This window comes from Poromitra crassiceps (assembly GCF_964638095.1).
Source record: "Poromitra crassiceps genome assembly, chromosome: 23".
Taxonomy (NCBI): Eukaryota; Metazoa; Chordata; class Actinopteri; order Beryciformes; family Melamphaidae; genus Poromitra; species Poromitra crassiceps.
Genome location: NC_139639.1, coordinates 17,998,096 through 18,022,583, shown reverse-complemented (window position 1 = coordinate 18,022,583; position 24,488 = coordinate 17,998,096). Strand labels below are relative to the sequence as shown.

The window sequence follows — 24,488 nt, the reverse complement described above, 5'->3', positions numbered from 1 at the left end:
GTAAAACACATATGAGCCCCATTGGTATTCATACAATGAGTGATTAGCCCACTTGTCTTGAAGCCCTTGGCTTTGTCTGTTTTGTAATATGTTACTTTTGTAATGAACACTGATGATCCCCATCAGTGTTCATTACAAAAGTAACATATTACATGTAATATATTACTTTTAGCAGTAACTCAGTAATATAACTTATTACTAATAGGATTTCAGTAATATTATACCAGTTACTTTGTCAAGTAAAACAAGTTACAAATTGAGTTACTCCCCCCACCCCCCCAAAGCACATTTAAATGAATATAGGTACCGTACAATCATTTCCTAATCAAATTGTTTGTTTGTTATGCAAATAAGCACTACAGATGACAATCACAAAGGAAAAGGATAACATTTAGAATTTTGGACGGTTTACACTGACTTCAATTATTTATTCGGGATGGTTCCAGGATGTCGATGTCATTCTGCTACTGCTGTTATTTTAGTGAAAGTAATGCAAAAGTAGTGTGATAAGTAACGAGTTACTCTGCACAGACAGTAATATTGTAAAGTAACTTATTACTTTACAATGAAAGTAACTAGTAATATGTAGTATTACCTTTTGAAAGTAACTTGCCCAACACTGGTGATAATGTTACTAGTATCATGTTAAAACAAACAAACAAACAACCAAACAAACAAACAAACAAACAAACAAACAAACAAACAACTAAATAAGACAAAACCACAACTTTTTCCAAACAAGCGTCGACTCCTCTCATAATTTGGCATAAATCCAGGCACGCACACACACACACACACACACACACACACACACACACACACACACACACACACACACACACACACACACACACACACACACACACACACACACACACACACACACACACACACACACACACACACACAGGGAGCTCTCTCTCTCTCTCTCTCTCTCTCTCTCTCTCTCTCTCTCTCTCTCTCTCTCTCTCTCTCTCTCAATAATCAGCCTACATGAGATACAAATATAGGCTATATATTATTCCCCATAGCCATATATAGCAGTGGTTCTCAACCTTTTCCCCACAGGTTGGGAACCACTGCCATATAGTTGGAGTACGCACACACCACACCCGCAACATTTGATATTGGATTTGTGTGGGCGAAGGCATGGCGTGCTCTGCTTTTCCATTATATAAACACTAGGTGGCGCCAGCGGTCTTTAAAAAATATCCATCCAGGGGGAACAACAAGGTTTGGGAAAACTATGTTATGCTGGTGGTGGGTTTGCTGTGTACTTGGAAACTTGTTGGGTTTCACAATTAATGTGCATAGAAAAACGTCGTGTTTTATTTCTTATCTTTTAATGATCAGTGAGAATTTGTTGCATGTAGGCCTAGGCCCACACAGCAATAACAGTGGAAAGAAAGCTTGAGAAAGCAGCGTCCAACCAGCTGCATGGAAGCGACTTTCTACTGGGAGAATCCGCCCCCTCCCACTTTAGAGTGCCCCCGCTACAGATGCATCTCAAAATACATAAAGCCTCCATGTTGCACAGGGCATGCAGGATCCGTCGCTATGAACAATTCGCCTGAAAAGTCTTTACTTTAACGTTGAACACATCGCGCTTGTTCTGCGTTGTTGGTTTATATTGCGCTTTTTTTGGACACGCATTCTCGGACGGGCTTCCTCATCTTGTCAACGTTGTTCCAGCCACGGCGTCATTTTGGTGGATTGGAGCTTAAATATAGCTAACCTGCTAATCAAGCTGCTGGCTAGCCAACTTGAGCTAGTTAGCGATTTCAACGTTGGTGTCCTTTTTTTTTTTAAACCACACAAGCTGCCCAAAAATATTTGTTTGCAGATCTTGACAAGCGGTGGCATTTGACGCGAATACCTAAATGTCAGCCCCTCACTGGCTTCCATTCTCCAACGTGCTAGCTGGCTGGCTACCACCACTGCCACAACACCTCCCCTCGGTCCCGCACGTTAGCCTGGCTTTGTGGGCTAGCTGCTCATCCTAGACAGCTAACGTTAGCTCGCCAACGAAGCAGGCTCTCTCATAGGAATAAACATTCGGGAACAGAGCAGGAGTAACCACCCGCCTAAATGGACCACATGTCCATAATAACCCAAGTTTCCAATCCCAAAGAGGAGGAAATCATATCCTTTAATCAGGAAAAAGGTAAGGAAAAGTCGAATAACAGTCAGCTAACGTTAGCTAGCCTGCTATCTACTTTAGCTCGCGCTTGCTTGACACTGGTTGCCTGTGTGGGATGGTCGCAGTAGGGCCTTCTTAATAGTAAGTCAGGTTAACCAGGTTATTCGAGGGGACTTGCCTTGAATACCAAAAGTAGAATCGTGTGCTCTAACGTCAGGTCGTATGCCATTAAGCATAGCAATTATTCTGTTGTGCTAAGCTCGCTGTCTTCCAAATGTTTCCACCCTACTTCAGTTTATAGCTTGTGTATGACACAATTCGACGATATGATTTGACATAATCATGACTATAGAACTAACAGGAAGCTTTTTGTTGGACAGTGGTCAGCTCTTAGGGAGCCAGAAGTTCTGGAGGACAGAACCAATATGAAAAAAGAACCATTATATGCAGGGAAAACGAAAGAAAAGTGCATGTGTTAAGACGTACAGTGAGTGACAGTGGCTTGACATCATTGCATTCTCCTGTAGACGCGGGTTTTTTGCTTTGGCTGGCTATAGATCACTACTGTGGACGTGGTCTCTGCTGACATATTAAGCTTTATCTCGCCGTCACAGTTTGTGTGTTAGAATGTTGATGGCCTTACCTTAATGTATGGCACATTTGACTTCATTATCAGCTGTTGTAAAGTTTTAGTTTTAATGCAAGTATAGTGTGATTGATGACTGTGAGGATTATCAGCCAGGTTGTGGAGTTTCTGGAGCAGGTAGGGTGTAAGTGCCCCCCCCCCCCCTCTGTTGGATGGCCTGACAGAGGTGCCCAAATTCTTTCCAGGGCCAACATTAATCCGGATGGGCGGCCGTGGGCCAAAAATAAATGTTGATGTTATGTGAAATTACATTCAATTATATTATTTATAGTCAATTTACATTATACAACTAAAATACGTATTCTCGATTCATATGGCAAAAGTATCATCAATTGCTATCTTTAAAAATCAGCCCACAGCCTCTGAAAGACCATGGAGGGCCAAAACAAACTGAGTGTGGGCCAAGTTTGGCCCGCGGGCCCCAAATGGTCATGTCCTAACCGCTAGACTAGGCCATCCTGTCATCCCAAAATGAAAACCATATACTCTTGATTTGAAAGGCCATCTGAAAACCCCAGAGTTAAATGGAGAGCAATGTACAGCTGGACAGATGCATGAGGGGTATATCAGGATAGAAACAGCTCCACGATGTGCATTGATCCGATTCATTTTCACTTACCTCTGTCATAGCTCTTTTATTTCCTACTCCGATCACATTGTTGCATGATCTACAGTGGAAGTCAAGCCTCTCCTGGAAGTAGTAGTAGTAAAGTCCATGGCTGTCCTTCATGCCCCTAGCTCTCTGGCTGTTGTGACTGGGTTTCCGGGTCATCCAGACCCAGGGGATGTGTATCGCTATGACATCTCCAGCTACACTTGACAGACCATTAGTAATGTGAGAACCTAAGTCTTTCAACCTGGACAATGAGTTCTCTGAGGGGAACAAGGTATCCCTCTGCCGTAACTTCCATGGATTCTCTGACATGAATGTATGTGGGAATGTGCACGAGAGAATTTCTTGGGGTTTGTCTTTGTCACGCAGTATTAACTGCTGTGCCTCTGACACAAAGTTCATGCGCAGCTCGTTTTTATCTTTGTGTAAATGTCAACACAGCATATGGCAGTTGTTGGTATCTGCCTGTCTGTTCATCCACCTTTGTCTTTTTTTTATTAGTTTATGTTACCTTGATAGCCCCCCTCACCCCAATTGGGTAAGATTATCTGTTTGTTCATATGCTATGGTCATGTGTGCAATGTGTTTAGTGCCAGGAAAACGTTTGTACGTTTTGGGAGTAGCTGCTCTTTCTTTTGCCTCATCATGAACTCCAAAAGGAACCATGGACGGTCATTTAGGGTCATGGAGTCACCTGTGAGTCTTGCAGCATCTGACCACCAATATCACTTATTCCTCGCAGTGATAGATGGTCCTCTCCCGAACATTACTGCACTTTTGTACCAAAAGGGAATTCGCAAATTTGCGCAGCAACAAGATTACATAATAGTCAATGCAGATGCCGTTTAGCCCCGGGCGCCGCCGATGAACCGAAGTTCTGCTCATTCGCTAATTGCTACAGTTGAACTTTTTCAACTTTGGTGAATAATTAGTGTGAACGCAGCATTAGGGACACAAGGAGTCAGTGGAACCGGCGATAGCATGTCTACACTGCAAGTCACACAGTTCTGGTACTGGAGGGCTTCAGTTGACGCCTTTTTATAATCAGGACAAACTCACGGATGGCGGCGTGGATTCGGGGTGAAAAATACAAATAGTTCTTTACAGGCATCCCGATATGGCCTTCAGTTTCCCAGAAAATGTAAACATTTCTCTGATTGGATGAAAATTAGGTGTCGACCTCCGTCCTCCCACTATTAGGCGTCGACCTCCCACTATCCAATCCCCTGAGTCTCCACGAGTTACGGTTGCGGAGATACGTCGTCCGCCCTGTGTGCAGGGCTACAGGAGAGAGATAGAGGACAGCGGGGGGTTGGGGGTTCAAGTCACTGACCAAACACTCTATTTCAGTGATTGCTGTCAGAATATAGAGCCATTTAACACTTAGTTGAGCACAAAAACATCGCTGAATGCAGCTTTAACAGATTGATTAGGCCAGCAAGTCATGGGGATTTCTATCGTTTCCCTTGAGGCCAGGATTTGTTGTCTCGAGTCGGAAATAGGTCTAATAACTGTCATCTATCATTGCATGAACATATTTCTTTGCTATAATCCGGAACATTGACTAATTTGCACAGCTCACTCACAACTAAATAGGGCCTACTTAAGAAATGGTGTTGACAGCAAACTGAATTGCTTTGTGGTAATAATGTTAGTGTTATTCTTCTCTAAATGAGTTTACAAACAGGAGATGTATGTAGCTCCTCCCACACAGACACACAGTTTGAGAGAACAGTTCATTGCATTTTGGTTGCTGCATGAAGAAGAGCACACCTCATGTGGGGCTCGGGTAAGAGTTGTCTGTCGTATGGACTCGTTTAATAAGTTGGAGAACGACGGGTGATGTTTGTTGATCTGAACCCTCCCCTCTTCCATTTTCTGTTAGAATGAGTCCTACAGACTTCTTACCTTGCGGCCAAGTCAAACATTAGCATGATTACAAGAATTGTATGCCCATGTCTTTCCTTGCATTTGTACTGGGCATTTGGAAGCAGCAAGGTGAGTCTGAGGGAATTAGTCATGGGCTAATTATAGTGTGAACAGATCTTTGATCAGATCCCATGAATGTGTTTTGTACTTATTTGACGGATAGGTTGCGGTAGCCCTGTCCAGGCACTGTCACAGTCAGGCTAGGTTAGCATGATGCCCATCCTTATGTCCTGACTGTAATATACAGTCACTCGTCCTATGATGGGAAAGTCCCCGATCTCTTTCACTATGTAGCCCATCAGCAGCTGCCTGTGGGGAATGTAACAGTTTTTTGTTTTGTTTTTGTTTTTGTTGTTGTTGTTTTTTTGGGGTGGGGGGGGGGTCGCAGCATGATTGTCATGATGATGATTCAATCTCCCATACCAATCATTTAATGTATTAAAGCTATAAACTATATTATACACTTTATAACACATATTTCAGTGAGTGAGTGAAATCGGTGTGTGAATGCCTGCGGCGCGCACTGGGAAGTCGTCTCCTCCACCGGCGCAGACCATGGGTTGGGAGGGGGGTCGCAAACCCCAGCCTAAACTTTTTTTGAGGAGTCGCGGCTCAACAAGGTTGAGAACCTCTGGTCTGGTCTGGTAGTACTGGTCTGGTCTGGTCTGGTAGTCTACCATTGCTTGAACAGGCTCCAAATTGTCTGGACAGAAATTGACCACCTTTGCCCTCGGTGTTCCTCTACTGGCTGTCATACAGCATGTGTCTGCTGCCTTTCACACTGTTCCGGCTGCCAGGCAGCAGACTAAATATAGAGCCAGGGCACCAGTGACCTCGTGGCCCAGGATAACTACTTGCAAAGACGGCAGTTGTCATCCTCTTGCAGACTAACTAGGGCAGGGGGGTCCAACAGGTAGACATGCAGACCATCAATAAGTAGCTTGCCAAATAAATGCAAAATGTAAATTTATTTGTTTATTTATTTACGGTACTATAACTATAATGTTCAAATGTGCAAAATATGTACTCACAAACAAGGGGACTAGTTTTTGATTTTTTGTAAGTAGCTCTCATCCTAAAAAAAGTAGTTTGGGGACCCCTGAACTAGGGTCAACTTTAAGCTCTTGAAAAAGAGATGGATGGAGCAGGGGTATTAGTGGGATCGTTATTTTTATCTTATTTTATTTTGGAGGGCTTTTGAGAAGGCTCCTCTATAGGATTTCAGCTATTTAAAGCAGCTACTCACTCCACTCACAGGGGTTGGCTAGGACCTTCATTTTGTCAGTTACTTGAATGGGCTCCTCTTACACGATCCCTTTCCTCTTGTGACGTGTACTCCATCGTAGTAAAACTCCAGAACCTTTCTGAAGAGGAGTTTATGTGAAGTCGTGTGTATCGTTGCGGTGGCTCACTGGCTCGGTTTAAAGACTTTCATTGTAATTTGAATCATACGGCTTTTAATTGTTCTATTCCAGCCATATAAATCCTTTGGAATATATGATGTCCCTATGCCACTTGTTTCTAATAATAAAACAGTGATTTAGAAACTGTTTTTTCTTTTTTCTTTTCTTATACATGTACAATAGGCTAATTGTAAGCTAGGTGTGTAGGTACTAGGCCGTGTTCCTGATCACTTCCCTGACCAAAGTGACCATCTTAACTTGCACCTCTTCCGATAAAGACATCCTAAACACTGGGCCCATTCAAAGCAAGCAAAGTCATATCAGGTCATGCAACTTCTCATGGTGCGCTCGTTGTCCAACTGAAGTCCCTCCCATGGATTTCACAATAGGAAGGTTTGAAATTGCACAGCTTGATGCGCACTTTGCACAGCACTACTCGCAGTAGGGAGTGTGGGTGTGATGAGGCTTCCTGGTTTGCTAGGCTAACCTAGCCAGGCTAAGGCTAACCCATAGCCAAAGCTGTACAAGACCAGCTTGTGTGGAAGGAGTGAATCCCAACTCTTACACAGACAGGCACACAATTATACCATGTGTCAACAACCACACATGAGTCTTTGCCCCACAGCACTGAGCACACCGTCCTCTGCCAGAGAGAGGTGGGTGAGACTGGACTAACACGTCCCGGTCAGACCCAGGAGGATGCTGTAAAACTTTGTTGTAACACCTACTCCATAATGAGTTATAGTGTGTGCGTGTATTGACAGCCTGGTGCTGGGTGTAGCTGACAGGCTTATGTCCAGGAGCAAGCCCTGGAGACACTTTTCTCTGCCAAGATAATTGTTAATGTGTTTTGTTCATTTTTGTTTGTGAAGCCTCGTTAGAACGATGTGAATGCAAATACTGGACGACTTCGATATGCAACGTTATTCATTTAAGAGATTATCCTCTTATTAGTGTAAGTAGAAGAATAGCAGCGGCCCTCCGCTGCTGAATTACACAAAAAAAATACTATAGGAATATTGTAGATCCCTATTGCAAAATACAATTGTATTGACTATCTCCTACTAGACAGGACAGGACTAGGCACTAGGCAGGGCGCGCTTTGCAAGCAAAATAAATGGCTAAATAATTTCTCGCACGCGTGCTCACCACACGTGCTTCACCACCGCTGGCCGCTGCTAGAACTCCATCCTAGGGGAAACACTGTAGTCCTGCTGTGTGCATGCATGAGACAGTAGTCTCCTGGGTGAATCTGAGTGTCTTTGTGCAGGAATCGGTACAGCAGCCGGGTGTAATGGTGAGTCATAGGAAGCTGACAACTGCCTCGCTGTCGTAGTTTTACAGTATTATAGAGCTGAAAAGACTAGATGATGTCCGGTTTAATAAAAGGAAGTTGCGTACCGCTGGTTAGGATATTTTCAGACTCAAGCCGAGCTTACTATGACAAATTATGATCTTCCTGTAATGTTGCCCGCTGACAAAAGCAAGGGCTTCAGAGAGGCAGGTTAATTTTGTTCATTTTCCTTTGGGGCTATTTCAGAATCGAATGCAATACGCCTTTTGCAATTGTCTTTGCTGGTGCTATCTCCAAACAGATCTCTGATCCAGTTATTGCTACAGCTGTTGTTGCAGTGTTCTTCTAAAGTTCGGTATTTTCCAATGGATTTTGGTCAGATGGTGGTCTTTTACTGCGGAAACGTTTGGCAGCATCAGGACTTTCCTACGCTTCCTGTTTCATTCCTCTTCTCTGTTAGCACTAAGTTGCAGCATGCCCCTTTTTTTTGTTTTGGACACTTAAGAAGTAGGAACAAGCTTTGACTTGGCATTTCCCATCCTGAAGAACTCTGCCTGTGCTGCGTCGTTGTTGTTGTGTACAGTATGTTTTGTCTTTATAATCTTTTTTGTCTATTTTTTCAGTCTGGCTTTTACTTAACTATTTCATTGCTTTTTAAATCTATTTGATTCATTTTCATTAATTTTAGTTATAGTTTTTTTTATCTTGATTTTGAATCTATTTTTATCTTTTTTTTTTTATGTAGTTTTTATTTAACTCTCTATTACTGCATTAACTTTAAAATCTATTTGATCACATTTTCATCATTCTCGCACATACATTGGTCTCAAATGGTTTTTAGTTATTCTGTCCCTTGTCAGTCATCTGTGCAGCAGTTTGCGTTACCTTTAACTTAAGCATAAAACACCATAGGGGCCAAGTCCATATGCCTTTCTTCATTGTGTTTTATCTGCAGACTAAGCAGCCAGCCATAGGCTTTAGTTTCTATAAAAGCCTTTATTCTTGTATTGACTGATGCACTCTAATAACCTGTAGGCCTATTTAATGCACTCTAATAACCTGTAGGCCTATTTAAGCACTCTAATAACCTGTAGGCCTATTTAATGCACTCTAATAACCTGTAGGCCTATTTAAGCACTCTAATAACCTGCAGGCCTATTTAATGCACTCTAATAACCCGTAGGCCTATTTAATGCACTCTAATAACCTGTAGGCCTATTTAAGCACTCTAATAACCTGTAGGCCTATTTAATGCACTCTAATAACCTGTAGGCCTATTTGAATGCACTCTAATAACCTGTAGGCCTATTTGAATGCACTCTAATAACCTGTAGGCCTATTTAAGCACTCTAATAACATGTAGGCCTATTTAAGCACTCTAATAACCTGTAGGCCTATTTAATGCACTCTAATAACCTGTAGGCCTATTTAAGCACTCTAATAACCTGTAGGCCTATTTAATGCACTCTAATAACCTGTAGGCCTATTTAAGCACTCTAATAACCTGTAGGCCTATTTAATGCACTCTAATAACCTGTAGGCCTATTTAATGCACTCTAATAACCTGTAGGCCTATTTAAGCACTCTAATAACCTGTAGGCCTATTTAATGCACTCTAATAACCTGTAGGCCTATTTAAGCACTCTAATAACCTGTAGGCCTATTTAATGCACTCTAATAACCTGTAGGCCTATTTAAGCACTCTAATAACCTGTAGGCCTATTTAATAGGGATGGGCATTGTAAGGGATTTAAATACTCGAGTACTCTCCTTCTGTTATGAAAGAGTACTCGAGTACTCCCCCCCCCCCCCCCCCCCCCCCCCCCCCCCCCCGGGGGGAACGACACACACACATGAAAGATCCTATGTTTGGCTATGTTAAGCAGTTACCATTAGCATTCGCCAAATGCCTGTGATGAGAGCAGGGGTGATCTGCTTTGTATGGGGCTTCACAGCAACTTCACACACATTACCAATTTTGCATGGAAAAAGCGCTGCCTGGTGCACTTTTTAGTTTTTACAGATTGACTGTGATAAGGTGATCCGGTGTTAGCCGTTAGCCTACCTCAGTAAAAATAATTCCCAATACATGTCGGTAATCATTCCATACTGCTTCTTGATCACTGTTAAGTAAATCCACTTATTAAAAACTCTGGTGTTCTGCCAAAAAGTGATAACTGCAAACATGATAACTGCAAACAGTAATAATGTTCGCTAACGTTAACCGCAAAAACCACCAACAACATCCGAGTGATGGTCCCCGCCCGTGGTGAAACACGGAACGTTTGGCTATGGTAAACAAAGTTACTGTCAGGGGTCCGTTAGTCAAAGTGGTCCGTCCGAGTAAAAAACATCTAACGTTACCATCTTTGCTTGCACATCTATATATAAATTGGCCATGAACGGAAAACAACTGCAATCAAATCTTGTTTATTTTACATCTGCTGAATATAGATTGCGTTAATATACATGGACGTCTGTGTTGCTGGCGATTCGCCAGACGCTGTTAACGTTAGATCGGCCATTTTTATAGGGGAGGGGGGTGGGGCGAGTACCCGGACAGCGGAAACGGTACTCGAGTACTCTCGTTACAAACGAGTACTCGAGTACCCGAGTACTCTCCCCCATCCCTACTATTTAATGCACTCTAATAACCTGTAGGCCTATTTAAGCACTCTAATAACCTGTAGGCCTATTTAATGCACTCTAATAACCTGTAGGCCTATTTAATGCACTCTAATAACCTGTAGGCCTATTTAAAGCACTGGCATGTCTGATTTGACAGATTATGTCAAAGCATTTAATTTGGATTCTGAGGCAAAATGCTCTATAAAAGCCAAAGTATGTTTGTGAAGTTTTTTGATCTACATTTTGATCTACTTCACTGTGTGTGTGTGTGTGTGTATTTATATGACCTTTGATAGTTCTTGAATGTTTGATCTTGTTTCCTCATTGCTGAATGCTGCCTAGTGCCTACTGTACTTGACAATGCCTATATATATATATATATATATATATATATATATATATATATATATATATATATATATATATATATATGTGTGTGATGACTGTCTTGGAGTGAAGGAGCTTGAGCCACTGATGAGATAAAAATACCCAGCACAGCGAGCCCTAGCAAGAGAGGCAGTAATGAATGTGACTGGAAGCCAGTGACGGAGGGAAATGACAGAGAGAGAGAGAGCTCCAGTTATAGAGGGAAATGACTGAGAGAGAGAGATTAAGAAGTGTGGAGAGCTTTTCATGTAGCCGCAACATGCCATTACTCCGTTGCTTTCTGATACCTTTCCCGTGTAGATGAGTGTTCTTCTTACCAGCTGTCATAATCTTGCCTTTTCCTTCTAAGAGGAAAACTAATCCATTTAAAATCACATGCACAGTGATTTCACATCATACTTTGGCGTAGGCTTGGCTTTGAGCCCCAAAATATGTGATGTAGATATTTTCTATTGGATCACATGTCATTGAAAGTAAGAATAATGATGTTTATTATGGGATCGTTAAAGGTTTAGCCTATTGTCTAACTGGTGATGGTGTACTGCTTACCAGATGTATTTTCTTCAAGCAAAGCTTTTCCCTATGACAGATGTCAGGAGGGTGTTTGTTCAGGGTCAGGAGTACAAAGTAGGACTGTACAATATCAGGGTGCCTAAAGAGATGACATCATGCGTTGGTATTTGCTCTTTGCTGGACTTCAGTTGCGAAGGCGTTCTGGTTTTGTGTGCTGAGAGGTTGATTGAGCAGGCGGGGGCGGGGCCTATGTGTGGGCTGTGTCTCTCGCTGCGGGGGAGGGGGAGGAATGCAGCCTTGTATAGGCTCGCTGGGGTCCGAAGGTCTCCCCCCCCCCCCCCCCCCCCCCCCTGCCCCGGCTCATGTACATGTCCAGCCTGCTTCACTCACTCACCTGCCAACCGAAACATGGGAGGCAAACGTCAGCGAGCCTTCAAAATGGAGCCCCCCCCTTCCCCTGCCTAGACCAATCAAGTGACAGGAGGGTAAAAGGAGGCGGGAGGAAGCGAGCGTGCAGCTTCCAACTTGTCACTATTAATAAAAGCTCCGTGTCTTGATTTAGGCGTGGAATGAGAGGGGATTTGCAGAGCGAGCGCGCTCTCTGAACTGTCGCTATGCGTGACTGATGATGATGATGATGATGTCACCGCGGCCAGCCCACTTATTTTCTGATCAGTGTTCTGCTCTGTCAGGCTCGGCCTCAACAAAGCCAACGCTAACGTGGCTTCACTGAGCTGTGTCGAGGTCTTCTTACCTATTGTTGTGATTCAATGTCGCCTGTGCTGCTGATGCGGCTTCCCACTTTAGGGATGTCCAGTTCAATATGCAAAACTCCAAACTGATAAGGAGCACTTTGACGCCAGCTTCAGCAGCCTGCTCACTTTCTACTGGAGGAAGAGTTCCACTTTGCATATTATTCACTTATCCTCCCTCCATCCCTCCCCCCTCCCTCCCTCCTCCCTCTCTGTTGTTTTGACAGCGTCACAGTCCAACAGCAGCCTCAAGAAGCAGAGGAGTCGGAGCATCTTCAGCACATTCTTCTGCTGCTTCCGCAACTACAATGTGGAGCCGCCCGCCACCAACACAAACACCAGCCCCCTGCCTCCACCTGTCGAGGAGAATGGAGCGCCTCCCAAGGTGAGCCGCTGCTCCACTGAACGCACGCGCGCGCACGCATGCACACACACACACGCAGAGAAACACACACACACACACACATGCACGCATGCACACACACACACACACAGAGGAATCTCTGTCGATCAGCCCACACCTGGAGATAGCACAACACAATAGACGAAACTGCACAGCATTGACCATTCAACAAAACTGCTAAGCAAATTGTTGTAAGTTACAAATCCACAGTAAATGCTGAGTGTTTGATGTAGGACCATGAAAGCCCAGGATTAGTACTCTGTGGCTGTTTTCAATTGTGGTTTCATCAGTTGCAAATTGTCCGTTTGTGTGAATAGTGTTTTCTCTTCCTTGTTTTTTCCTCGTGGACCCCCTGTGTTTTTTGTTCTCCTTCCTTCCTCCCGACCCCTCACCCTGTCTCTGTACGTGTGTGTGTGTGTCTTATCTCTCTCGTGTCGTAGTGTGACCAGGTCGAGGTCATCCCTGTCCCTAGTGTATGTATCGCCTTTTTTCTTTTCCCTTTGCATGCAGGCTGAGTGGGCTGGTGCTGGCACCTCCTGTCTGTGTGGGCTCCAGCGCTCCTCACAGTGCGTTAGCTCTGCTGCTGTACCGTGGCTCATATTCAGCCCATGGTAGCGCTGCTGGCTGTGTGGAAGGCGTATATGCACTTTGGCTTTAAATGGTGCCTCAATGCCTGACCTGCATGAGTGACCCTTGGGGGTTTGTATGGTTTTACAAATACGGTGGCACTAACGGTCCTCCAAGATGCTTCCATGCCAGAGATGCTCACAAGTCATTTTTTTTTGCAAGTCCAAGTCAAGTCTCAGGTCTTTGGTCACAAGTCCAAGTCAAATCTCTTTTGGATGAATGTTCTATCATCTGCTCATTTTCCTGCATGCCATCCGGTCTACTTAGAACACTGCACAGCTGAAACTAAGGAATTCAAAGCATGTACTGTATTATCATCACTCTTCATCAATTACAACAGTATCAGCATAGGTTAGATGACATTAGTAGAAATTTCCTTGCATCAAAAAAATAAAGATTGTTCACAAGTCCCAAACCTCAAGTCCAAGGCAAGTCTCCAGTCTGCGGACAAGTCTCTCAAGTCATGTCTCAAGTGCGACTCAAATCCAAGTCGCCGTCTCTGTTCCACACGTGAAATAAAACCAATTTACTTACCAATCCATGCCATTGCTTAAAGGACACTAGTGTAACTTGAATTTTTGATCATATTTAACATTTTCCAGATTCTTACATGCATGTGCCACAATTGAAGCTGTACCTCTCCGGCAACAGCATAGAAAGCAACTCTGGAGATTCTGGCTGCAGCTCCTGTCCTCGCCTGCTGCAGGCAGGCAGGAAGTCCCCATTAGCCTCAAGACAGAGGGCATCATGGGCATGTGCAGAAAGAATACAGCCCGAGAGTCATCCGTTTCATCGCTTACATCACATTTTTCTTTTGATTAGTTTATGAAAAGGTTTAAACTACCCCTCTGCAACCTTTGGGCCTGTTCAATCTGATTAAGGTGTTTATATAGAGCATTTTTAATCAGTCTGGGCTTTTAAACCTATTTCAATCTGATTACTAGGCTCCATGTAAACTTGCCTAATGTAAGACCAGCAGTTGACCTAACTAGTACAGTGATTCTCAACATTTTCCATATTAAGGACCTCTAATTTAGTATGCATTAGTGCCACAGACCTCCATTTGATGAGATTGTGGCTCGCGCACCCAAATCTGCTTTTTTTTGTATTGTTAGTTATGATTTTGTCCAGAAATCCCGTGCAAAAATAACGAGCGAATTCGCAATAGCTACGACCACATATGCAAATTTCCGAAATGCAGAGATAAATGATATATATAATTATATATAATAGATAATGATATGAGATATAATGCAGAGGTAGAGGGAGCCCACCCTACTCTGCCACCCTGCGTTTTGAAATCTCCCCCACAGCCCCCCTTTTAGCCAATTGGCATGAACACAAGCACACACACACACACACACACACACACACACACACACACACACACACACACACACACTTACTTGAACTCCATGACAAATTTCAGTCTTCTGCCTCTGCCATCCTGCATTTTGAAATTCCCCCCACCGCCCCTTTTTTAGCCACTTGGCATGTGCACAAACACACACCTTTACACACACATTTGACCTCCATGCCAAATTTCATCCTCCGAGGGCGAAAACTCTGGCCGCTAAAGGGCGGTGAACTTTTTGTGACAGACAGTGGTCGCAGCTAAAAAAATAAATCTGTATTGTAGGTAGAGAGGTAACTGTGAAACTATAATCAAAATAGCCATTCTTCTCCATTCTCTAATGTTTTGCTTCTTGTAATAATGTCTTGTAATAATGAAGTTTAGCAATCCATCAATTTGCTGGGCACCCCCGTCCAAGTCCCTTACGGACTCCTGGTGGTCACCGGACCCCATTTTGAGAACCACCGCACCCCCCGCCCCCCCTTCCCCCCAAAGTGTATAAATCCCCCTATGTGAAGCATGTAAGGGGGAATTCCTGCCCAATTTGCAAAATGCCATTTGGACCCTGCTGCCCTCTCAATAAGGTTTGGAACTAATTGATTGTCTGAGGAAGGGCTTTGCCCGAAACGTCACACATTTCTTGTGGTCTCAGATTAAACTTTTGGGAGCAGCTGCCAGAGTGCGGACTCTATTTTGTATTACTTATTTGGAACTAATTGATCCCATTACTCAAGTAAGGAATTAGATGTGAGCTGGTTATCTAGTGAGCCTTGAGCCAACACAGCGGTCCAATCACACATCCCTTATCAAGCTCGGCTCCATCCATTATGGGTTTTTAACACAACACTGCTCCTCATAATAAGATTAAACTCAACTCCCACATTGCTAGTAACTGCAATCTTAACAATTGAGGTTGAAATCTATTGGCATTTCCAACCTGTTAACTGCTAAACCGCAAGTGATTTCCATGAAATTGGGACTGTTTGCAGCAGCAGCTAACCTTTGCATGGCCTCGGCTCTGTCTGTGGAAATGTGGGAAAAATGGTTTATTTAATCTCCACAGATTGGACACAATCTGAAGGGATTAAATGTGGCATAACTCCCACAGTGCATCTGACATATGCTCTGTCTCCCCTCACAGCCTCCAGCCAAATACCTCCTACCAGAAATGAACATATCTGACTATGGCAAGAAGTGTATTGTGATCGACTTGGATGAAACCCTTGTCCACAGCTCGTTCAAGGTAAAGTGGCTGCTAATGTTCTGCACAGTTACACAATCATTATCTGTTTAGTTACTGTAAGCCGGCTAAGGCTCTCCGTGTTAAACGATACAATCACCAGTTTATTTTACCATCTAAATATTTGCTCTTGAAGAGATCAATTTGTAGATGGAAAAAAACAACAACTATTAAATCTTTCATTGCCCAGTGTCACTGAAAACATAAGTGTATTTTACTTTGGCGTTTACATTGCATCATTGCAAATATAAACAAATGAAAGCCTCAAACGATAATATAAATGTCTATCAGTCTTTACATCAAAAGCTCGGCCAATAGCTTTCAACAAGGGAAAAACTATTTTAAATCCATTAGATCAGTATATCAACAAAGGAGCAGGTGGTGGTGCATGTGCTTCAACAAGGGTGGGGGCAATGCTACAATCCTGATTGGGCCTTTGAAAAAGAGCAAGATGGTGATAGCAATGACCTGGGCCTAGCTGAAGTTGGCAGCCACCTGCAGTTGATACAATTTTTCCTATAGCTTCAACAAACATTGCTGGCATTTGCATGTAGGAAGTCGTCTGAACGGCAGTAACAGTGTTAGGGTAGCTGTTGCTGTTATATTCCAGAGTATCTCTTAGTCCACCCCCTGCCCCTCCTCCTGTTTATCCTCCGCCCCCTTTCTACTCCACCCCATCCTCTGCCCTCTGTCCAGTTCCTGTCTGAGGACTGCCATCTTGTTGTCTAGTGTTTTAGATTACTAGAAAGGTTGAGCAAGGAAGGAGGACAAGTAGGAGGGATTTGTGTTGGCGGTAAAGAGACAGAGATTATTTTTTTCCCCCTGATTGACACTGTGTGGAGCACCGAGTATCAGTGGTGCTAGCAGGACCTCTGTTGTTCAGTTGTGGTACTACACCAACACTTGGCGTGACACTGGTGGTGTGTTTTGTTTCTCTTCACAGCCCATCAGCAATGCTGATTTCATAGTCCCGGTGGAGATCGATGGTACCGTTCACCAGGTATTGTACACAGAATACGTTTTGGGTGAAGTCGATATTCTTAATAGGGGCAACAGTGCGACCTCGCTCCTGTGGGACGATCCTCCAGAGAACGGCCGTGACCCTGTTCAAGTAATCCAGGATAGGCTGTGTGTATCCTGGTTGGCCTATTCATGATTACTTGCACTGGGGGGCAGCCACTGAGCCCGTGAGCAAGGCATCTGACCTGAGAGTGACAATGATTTCTTTTAGAGGTGGGTGTCGCAGTGCTGCTGAGGATTTGTGATAAATAAATAAAAAAGTGTATTTAAAAAAAAATGACCCTAAAAAGCTATACTATCCTAATACTGCAATAAAACCCATTCTGATGGTTGAAGTAAGTGCTATTATATTGTGCCTCTTTCACAGTTTATAGTTTTTGTCTAATGCTCATAATTGCCGATTTTGGTACCGGCTTGATTCGACTCTACTCGCATTCTTCGTTTTCCACTGAGCAAGTACCGGGTAAGGTACTATATTAAGTGGTACCTGGTACTCTTTTTAGTACCACCTCTGTCAAGGTTCCAAGTGAGCTGAGATGTTACCAAAACTGCCAAAACTCCTGTTTTTTTTTGTCTTTTGTCTTGCTGCCTTCTGCCTCTTCTGAAATAAAATCTGTCTCGTTGCTGTGACTCACAGCCACATACCCAAAATCAACACCATGCCTTTCGATAACGTCACGGTAGTTTCATGTGGCGTCACGGCGACAGCCAGTTATAGGGGGCGGGGGACATTGAAGAGGTACTATGGCAGTGGAAAACCAAGTGATGATACTACCAAAAGCGAATTGAGTTAAGCAGCAAATGTCTACACTGGGCTACACCATACCTCCTGTGTTTGTGTTTCTGTCTAATCCAGACTAAAAGGTGTCGTTTCTTACAGGTGTATGTGCTAAAAAGACCCTACGTGGACGAGTTTCTTCAGAAGATGGGCGAGCTATTTGAATGTGTGCTCTTCACCGCGAGTCTTGCCAAGGTTTGTTCAGGCCCTGACGTGCTTTCTGCTCAGGCATTCATGTTGGCTGCGAGCCAGTGATGGTCACGGCTCTATCAACACCATTTTCTGTTTCCTTGTCTGTCATTGTCGTATCTTCTTGCTGTCCTAACGTGTCACACTTCCTCTTGTTTCGGTGTGCATCTTTCCATTTTACATGTTAAGGGTAAGTTCAATGAATTGGAGAAATAACCATAGTAAGGGCATAGTAGTAGTGGCACTAGTTGTGATATGGCGTAGCTTTTTGTGTGCGTGTAAACAAACACAACAATGATGTCTAACCTGCTTTGCTTCCCTCAAGCAATAGTGTAGTACTTAGTTTCTGCCAGCCGTTTTGATGCCACTGTACAGTTTTTCCCCACATAATTTAATCTTGTGGTGGTAGCTGGGTTGTCCACCCCATTTTAAATAGTTCCATTTGTCAAATAACTAACCTGTATATATCTAAAGTAATTTGTGTCAAAGATAACATAACTGTTGTTAATGTTTGTTGCTTGCAAAGTTCTACGAAGTACAGAAGAATAGAAATGAGGCCCCTTTGACAGAGAAATCTGTATCCGCTACATCTCTCTGTGCCGTCAGTCTCACCTGTATCTTTACATCGTTAGCCTTTAACGTTAGCTGCGGTTACACAGACCTCCCCCCATTCTGAATTGAATCATTCCAAAGGAAGATTGCCACATGTTTACATGAGCGCTAAATATAATTATCGTATCGAGATGTGCATTTACATGCTCCACAGTATGCATTCAGAAAAAGATTCTGACATGCGCCAAACATGGAGTCAGCACTCGAACATGGGTGTACGTTACCCGTGTCGGTTATTTTTTTACTGCTGTCATTTCTGATCAAGCAAGTTTTATCTAAACGTACAGTATGACTCCATAAGTACGTTTGTATTACCCCTGCAATGATTGGCTCCATTTGTAATTTTCACAGCTGTAAATCAAAACGAAATAAAAAGCACATCCATTCGAAAAAAGCAAGCAAACCGAGAGAAAGACATCGAAAAAGAGAGAGCACCTGGATCAATTAGTAGCTTAAATCAATGCGCTACATGCAGTTCTACAATTAAATGGTTAAAATATATATATATATACCGTATATCATTTGTGGCGGTCACAGTCAGTGCTGATGTTGTGGTGGCCCGCCACAAAGCTTCTACTGTATGTGTGGGAAACACTGCTGTAATTTAAGTAATATGACCAGAAAGTTGTGGTATTTGTCTTTAACAACATTCAAACTGATATATTGTGGATATGCAATGTAACACATTTTCCTGTGTGTGTGGGGCCTGGACAGTATGCTGACCCTGTGGCAGACCTGCTGGACCAGTGGGGGGTGTTTCGTGTCCGGCTCTTCCGAGAATCTTGTGTTTTCCACCGAGGGAACTACGTCAAAGACCTCAGCCGGCTGGGTCGAGAGCTCAACAACGTCATCATTGTCGACAATTCACCTGCCTCGTACATTTTCCACCCAGAAAATGCTGTGAGTTCCCTCGGCAAAATATCAGAGCCATTTGTAGGATGGACGGAATCCTTAATGTGTATATGATGTGATTACCTCATGGTTCCCAAGTAGGGCCATATGATTTCCCCAATGCAGAAATCACGGAATTTGGTAATAAAGGAATCAACTGTAAAACATGTTGCAGAATTTTCCATAATATTTCTGAAATTGGTCAAAACAAATGGGCCCTGACTATTGCAGTAACAAATAAATGATTTCATAATTGTAAAATAGACCTAGAGAAATAATTCTGTTTTCAATTGAGGTGTTTTGAGAGGCGGGTCGGTCTTGCGTGGGACCCTTACGTCACCTCACGACTTGGTTGTCAACTTGTCGAAGACGCTGTCTGACCAATAATAAAAAAATACAAATAAATCAACCCTAACCCCTAAATTCAAATGGGGGGGGGGGGGGGTTTAGAGAAAAAAATTAACTGATTTCATATGGCCGTAAAATTGTTTTGAGCAAAGTTTGTAAAAGCTGTTTGCATGCTTGAGTAGTGTGGTAATTTTAGTGACAGTCCTAAGTGTCCATTGAGCAAGACTTAACTGCGGGTCGTCGTCCCCCAGGTCCCAGTCCAGTCCTGGTTCGACGACATGAATGACACGGAGCTCCTGGACCTGCTGCCTTTCTTTGAGGGACTAAGCAAAGAGGACGAGGTCTACGGAATCCTGCAGAATCTGAGAGGCAGGTAGCAGGACACTCTGCAGCGCCACCTGTGCTCTCCACCCTCCTCCCCCGGCGTCGATCTCTGCCCCCCTAACTACACCACATCTCTCAGACTCAGGCAGAACCTCCCACACGTGCCCCTCTTGCCTCTGCCCCAAGGGGGCGCCCTGGAGTCTCACTGTGGAAAACCTTCAAGCAGCCGCCCCCCACCCCCACCCCCACTCCCCCTTTCTCTGCTCTGATCTCCTGGTTGTCTGGCTGCTTTCTGAGTGCCATCAGAAAAACACTCCATATCCCAGGAGCACTGTGTTTCACAAAAAACCACGCCGGATAGAAATACGCGCTGCCGATATCGGAGACGAAAATGCAAAGAGGAACGAACTCTGGTCTTTATTTTCAAACCAACAAACAGAGTTTTACTATTCGGTGAAGTGCTTATTTTAAAACCAAAACAAAACACAAAAACAAACTTTTGTCTGAAACTTCTTTTGTGGTACAACACAAAAAGAAAAGATTTAGTCCTTGTATTGTTGCTATGCAGGCAGTTTCTGGTAGTAGAAAGGACTGTGATTTTCTTTTCTTACTGAATGAAGTGCCTTGTGTGAATGTCGTTTTTATGGGGAGATATTTTGTACATGGCATATTTCCAGAGTACTTCAATCTTTTCAAACACACAATATGCTTTAACGTGGACAGAGGTATCTTTATATAACGCTCAGTTTGATTTTAGCTGGTGGTTTTTTATCATCAAACGCTGGGTAACTGTCTCCATTGTATTATCCCCCCCCCCCCCCCTCCCCAATTTGCTTGTGCCATTCTATAGATGTGACTTTTGTTTCGTTTTGCTCTCATTCATTATACATACAAATAGCTTCTTATTTGTTTTAAGCAAAGGAATATGTTTGCAATTGTGAACATTATTATGCCCCACCTGCAGGTAGTGTGTCGTATCTGTGATACATTTGTGATCTTAAAACATAAAATTGTGCCATTTATTTTCCTGCTCCCTTTATTATTTGCCAAATAGATACTTAATTTTTTAGCAGACTCTATAACATGAGTTCAGCTAAAATGTTAATTAATAGCAAGTATAACAATAGTTTTTATTCTTTTCGCAATTAGATGCTAAATTCAGTATGTTTTTATTAATGTTATCGGGTCCAACTTTGTGATCCTTATTGTTTTAGACGGCTAGTTTTTAGTCAGCATGCAAAGGTTTTTGACATTTTGATTTGATTTGGTGCAGCTCCACCCATACATGTAGGTGGAGATCCTCCTCCAAAAGTCACTGTTGATTGTACACAGTTGCAAAGGTATCCCTTTCGTTGTTTCAAATGGTCTGGAATCTTAACAGTAAATGGGCAGTGCCATGTTTTTTTTTTATTGCTTTTCCCCCTTCTCCATGAGGTTACTCTCTTTAGGGAATATAGTAATGGTCTGAGTCTGGACAGTGTCAGTAATACCAGTGGAGACCTTCCCAGACTCTTCTAACTGCTCTTCACCTCAGTGCCTAAGTTGAGAGGAGCCACCACGCAAACCGAGTGCTGCAACGTTAGCTACCATGGCAATAACCTTTTGTAGGGAGAGGATTGCATCCCGGGTGTTGGGTTTAGAGTACAGAGAACTTCACCAGGTGAGCCGTACAGGTTTGGTTGAATCTAGGGCTGGCCCGGTTATCACTGTTCAGGCTCTGCACGGTCGTTAAGTGTTTATGAACGAGCCTTCAAATGTTCATTTTTCAAAATGTCTTTGGCAAAAACTGGTTATTCATAATACCGCATTAGATATTTTATACTCAAGTTCAAATTAATTAATACAATATATATATTATATAAATATATTTTCTCAAAGACAAAAACAATGCTTCGACACAATTTGAACTTTGCTTAAACATAGCCTATTGTATGTGTCTGGTCCATCAGTAGCAGCCAAATATATTCTTAAGGAAAATTATCTAATTTACCACATCTAATTGGGTTTTGTTTCGGAAAGAAATGAGAACTGATGCCCTCAAAGTACCAGGGGGGTATTCTGACCCCAGTCCATACATCCCTCTCTAGTTATGTGGGGCCAGCCCTAAATGAAACACTACTGGGCCACTGAAGAACCTCATGGCATCGATGCCTTACTGCCTGTCAAGGCATAAAGCAATATTCATGAATTCCAAGGTTACAACTACACGTTATAGCGTTGTCTCATATTTTCTCAACCTCTTATGACATGTAAAGAAAAGGCGGGGCCATATATATATATATACAGGCAGGTGAATTAGCATTTGTGACACACGAAGATGAAACAGGAAAAGGTCTTTGGCTCCACTTAGGGCTCGTACGCCCGGCAAACCTCTTTGACTTTATTGCTTGATTTCTGACTGAGACCTATATCGTTTCATAAGAGTGCTTCCAAGGATCTGTTGTATCAGTCGTAAGGTTGCTGCTCCTTGAGGCGTATTGAAATATGTTCTGTCTTTGGCAAAAGCATTTGAAAATGTTTGTTTTGGCGGTGAGCGTTGGGCCCATGATGGCGGTTTCGGTGCGTTGTCCTTTTATGAGAAGTAGGCCCTAACTCTTCTCGACCTCTCTGACAACCTTTCTCTGAAAATGTTCCTATCATTGTGATATTTTTCTAGTTACCTTTTGTCAGTATTCGGTTTTGAAAAGTTGCATATTACCCATTGTATCCAGCTGGTGTTTTTTTTTTCTTTCTTTTCTTCTATTCCCTCCCCCAGCTCAGTAACGTCCCTCTCTTTTGCCTTTGGTAAGAATTCTCAGTCAGGTCTCGTCTTTCCTATCGTTCGTGTGCGTGTGTGTGTGTGTGTGTCACAGGCAGCTGTCTGTGCTCATGGGTGTCACAGGCAGCTGTCTGCGCCCATGGGAACACTTCTTGTATCACTTGTCACTCATAATCACATTCACCATTTTGTATTGATTTAACACCAAAGTCCTACAACACTTGTGTTCCAGTCACCGTGCTTATTAGTTTCTTTTGTCAGGTTCCTCACCTTCTATTTTTTCAACACTCTTCGGTTCTCATTGGCTAAATGTTCAGTGTAAGTTCAGTTGTCATCCTAAACATCCATTTTCTCTTAACATAATAAAAGGGTTCATTGAATGAATACTTTGGTCATGCTTGTTGTGGAGTTTTTGTTTGGCAGCGGTCTCTGGAGCATGATCTAAGCCAAGGCCAAAGGATCGTCACTTTAGACCGGTGTGATTGAGGTTTCCATGTCTCCTGAGAGGGACGTTACTGTGCCCCGTTTGCAGTATATTTTTTACAGTTATTTCCTTGCAGACATGTCACAATAAAGCACCTTTTTATGAAGAAATGTTTCTCGTCTTGTGTCTCATGTCATCTGGCCTGTAGCTCACAATAACCAGCTTTTGTAGTCAGGTTTTGTCCAGCCTGAGTGAGCTGGTGGCAGAATGATGCTGTTGAGTGGATGTAATAAGAAAATGCAAAAATGAAATAATTTAAGGGCCGTTTGGCCTTTGTAAACGTTTTTAAAAGTCAAAGTTTGGTAGTTATTACTGAAATGGGCTTTTATAGGCTTCAATGTTATTTTATAGTAGTGAAGATTTTGCCAGTCATTCACAAAGCTTTGTCTTTTTCATCATTGTGATGGAATTGCTGAAATTTAATAATTTAAGTGCAGAAACGGATCAAAATTCTAGTACGCTAGTAGATTAAAAAAATCTACTTGTATCATCTAATATAAAGTCAGCTGTCTGGCATTTCGTTGAGATGCTCTAATTAAACAATACAAAAAGTAATTTTACTGAAGATAATCAATAGTAACCTTTCCTGCTATTAAGAGCTTTGTGTTTATGTGCATCACCTCCCTGACTTCCAACTGTCATTTCCTCCGTTTGATACCTACGACTAGAATATGTGTACCGAGGGTGTGTCTGTGTCCTATCCAAAGTTCACAAAGTGTTGCTTTTATTCCTCGCTGGACAGCTGAACTAGCCACGTTTCTGTGAAACAGGTTGCTTTGTGGTGTTAAAAAGTAGGCTGCTATTTGTGTAGTAGCCTTTGATGGTTGACCCACCCTGAACTCTATTGACTTTTTGGCTTGGTTTTTTTGCTATACGTGTACATTGGAGTGTGCTGTAGGAGTCAGAAGGTGGATGAATTGTGTCAGTGGGAAGTTATCAGTGGTCATCATAAAGACACCTATTGTGTGATTGAGTGAGTGACTAACACACACACACATAAACCTACCCATCCGTAAAAAAGACTATGTAGTATTTGCCCAGCACGATTCAGGCCCCTGCTTCTGCTGCGTTCAAAGTGGAAACACAGGATGACACCTTGTTGCTACAACTTTGAAGCGTTCACATGTTTAACTTGGAACACATCAATCATTTTAT

General features: G+C 42.9%; 1 protein-coding gene across 2 annotated transcripts; it reads left to right on the top strand.

Moving 5' to 3' along the window:
* Positions 1-1,968: 1,968 nt before the first annotated feature.
* LOC310797181 (CTD small phosphatase-like protein) lies at positions 1,969-23,433 on the top strand. Of its 2 annotated transcripts, XM_083659522.1 has the most exons (8): positions 1,969-2,164; positions 12,533-12,690; positions 13,149-13,181; positions 15,831-15,932; positions 16,873-16,929; positions 17,830-17,922; positions 19,243-19,428; positions 20,019-23,433. In XM_083659522.1, the coding sequence occupies exons 1-8, from the start codon at positions 2,089-2,091 to the stop codon at positions 20,142-20,144; spliced, it is 831 nt and encodes a 276-aa protein (XP_083515648.1). In that variant the 5' UTR covers positions 1,969-2,088; the 3' UTR covers positions 20,145-23,433. The 2 variants fall into 2 exon arrangements, with proteins under 2 accessions (XP_083515648.1, XP_083515649.1); XM_083659523.1 differs by lacking the exon at positions 13,149-13,181.
* Positions 23,434-24,488: the final 1,055 nt, after the last annotated feature.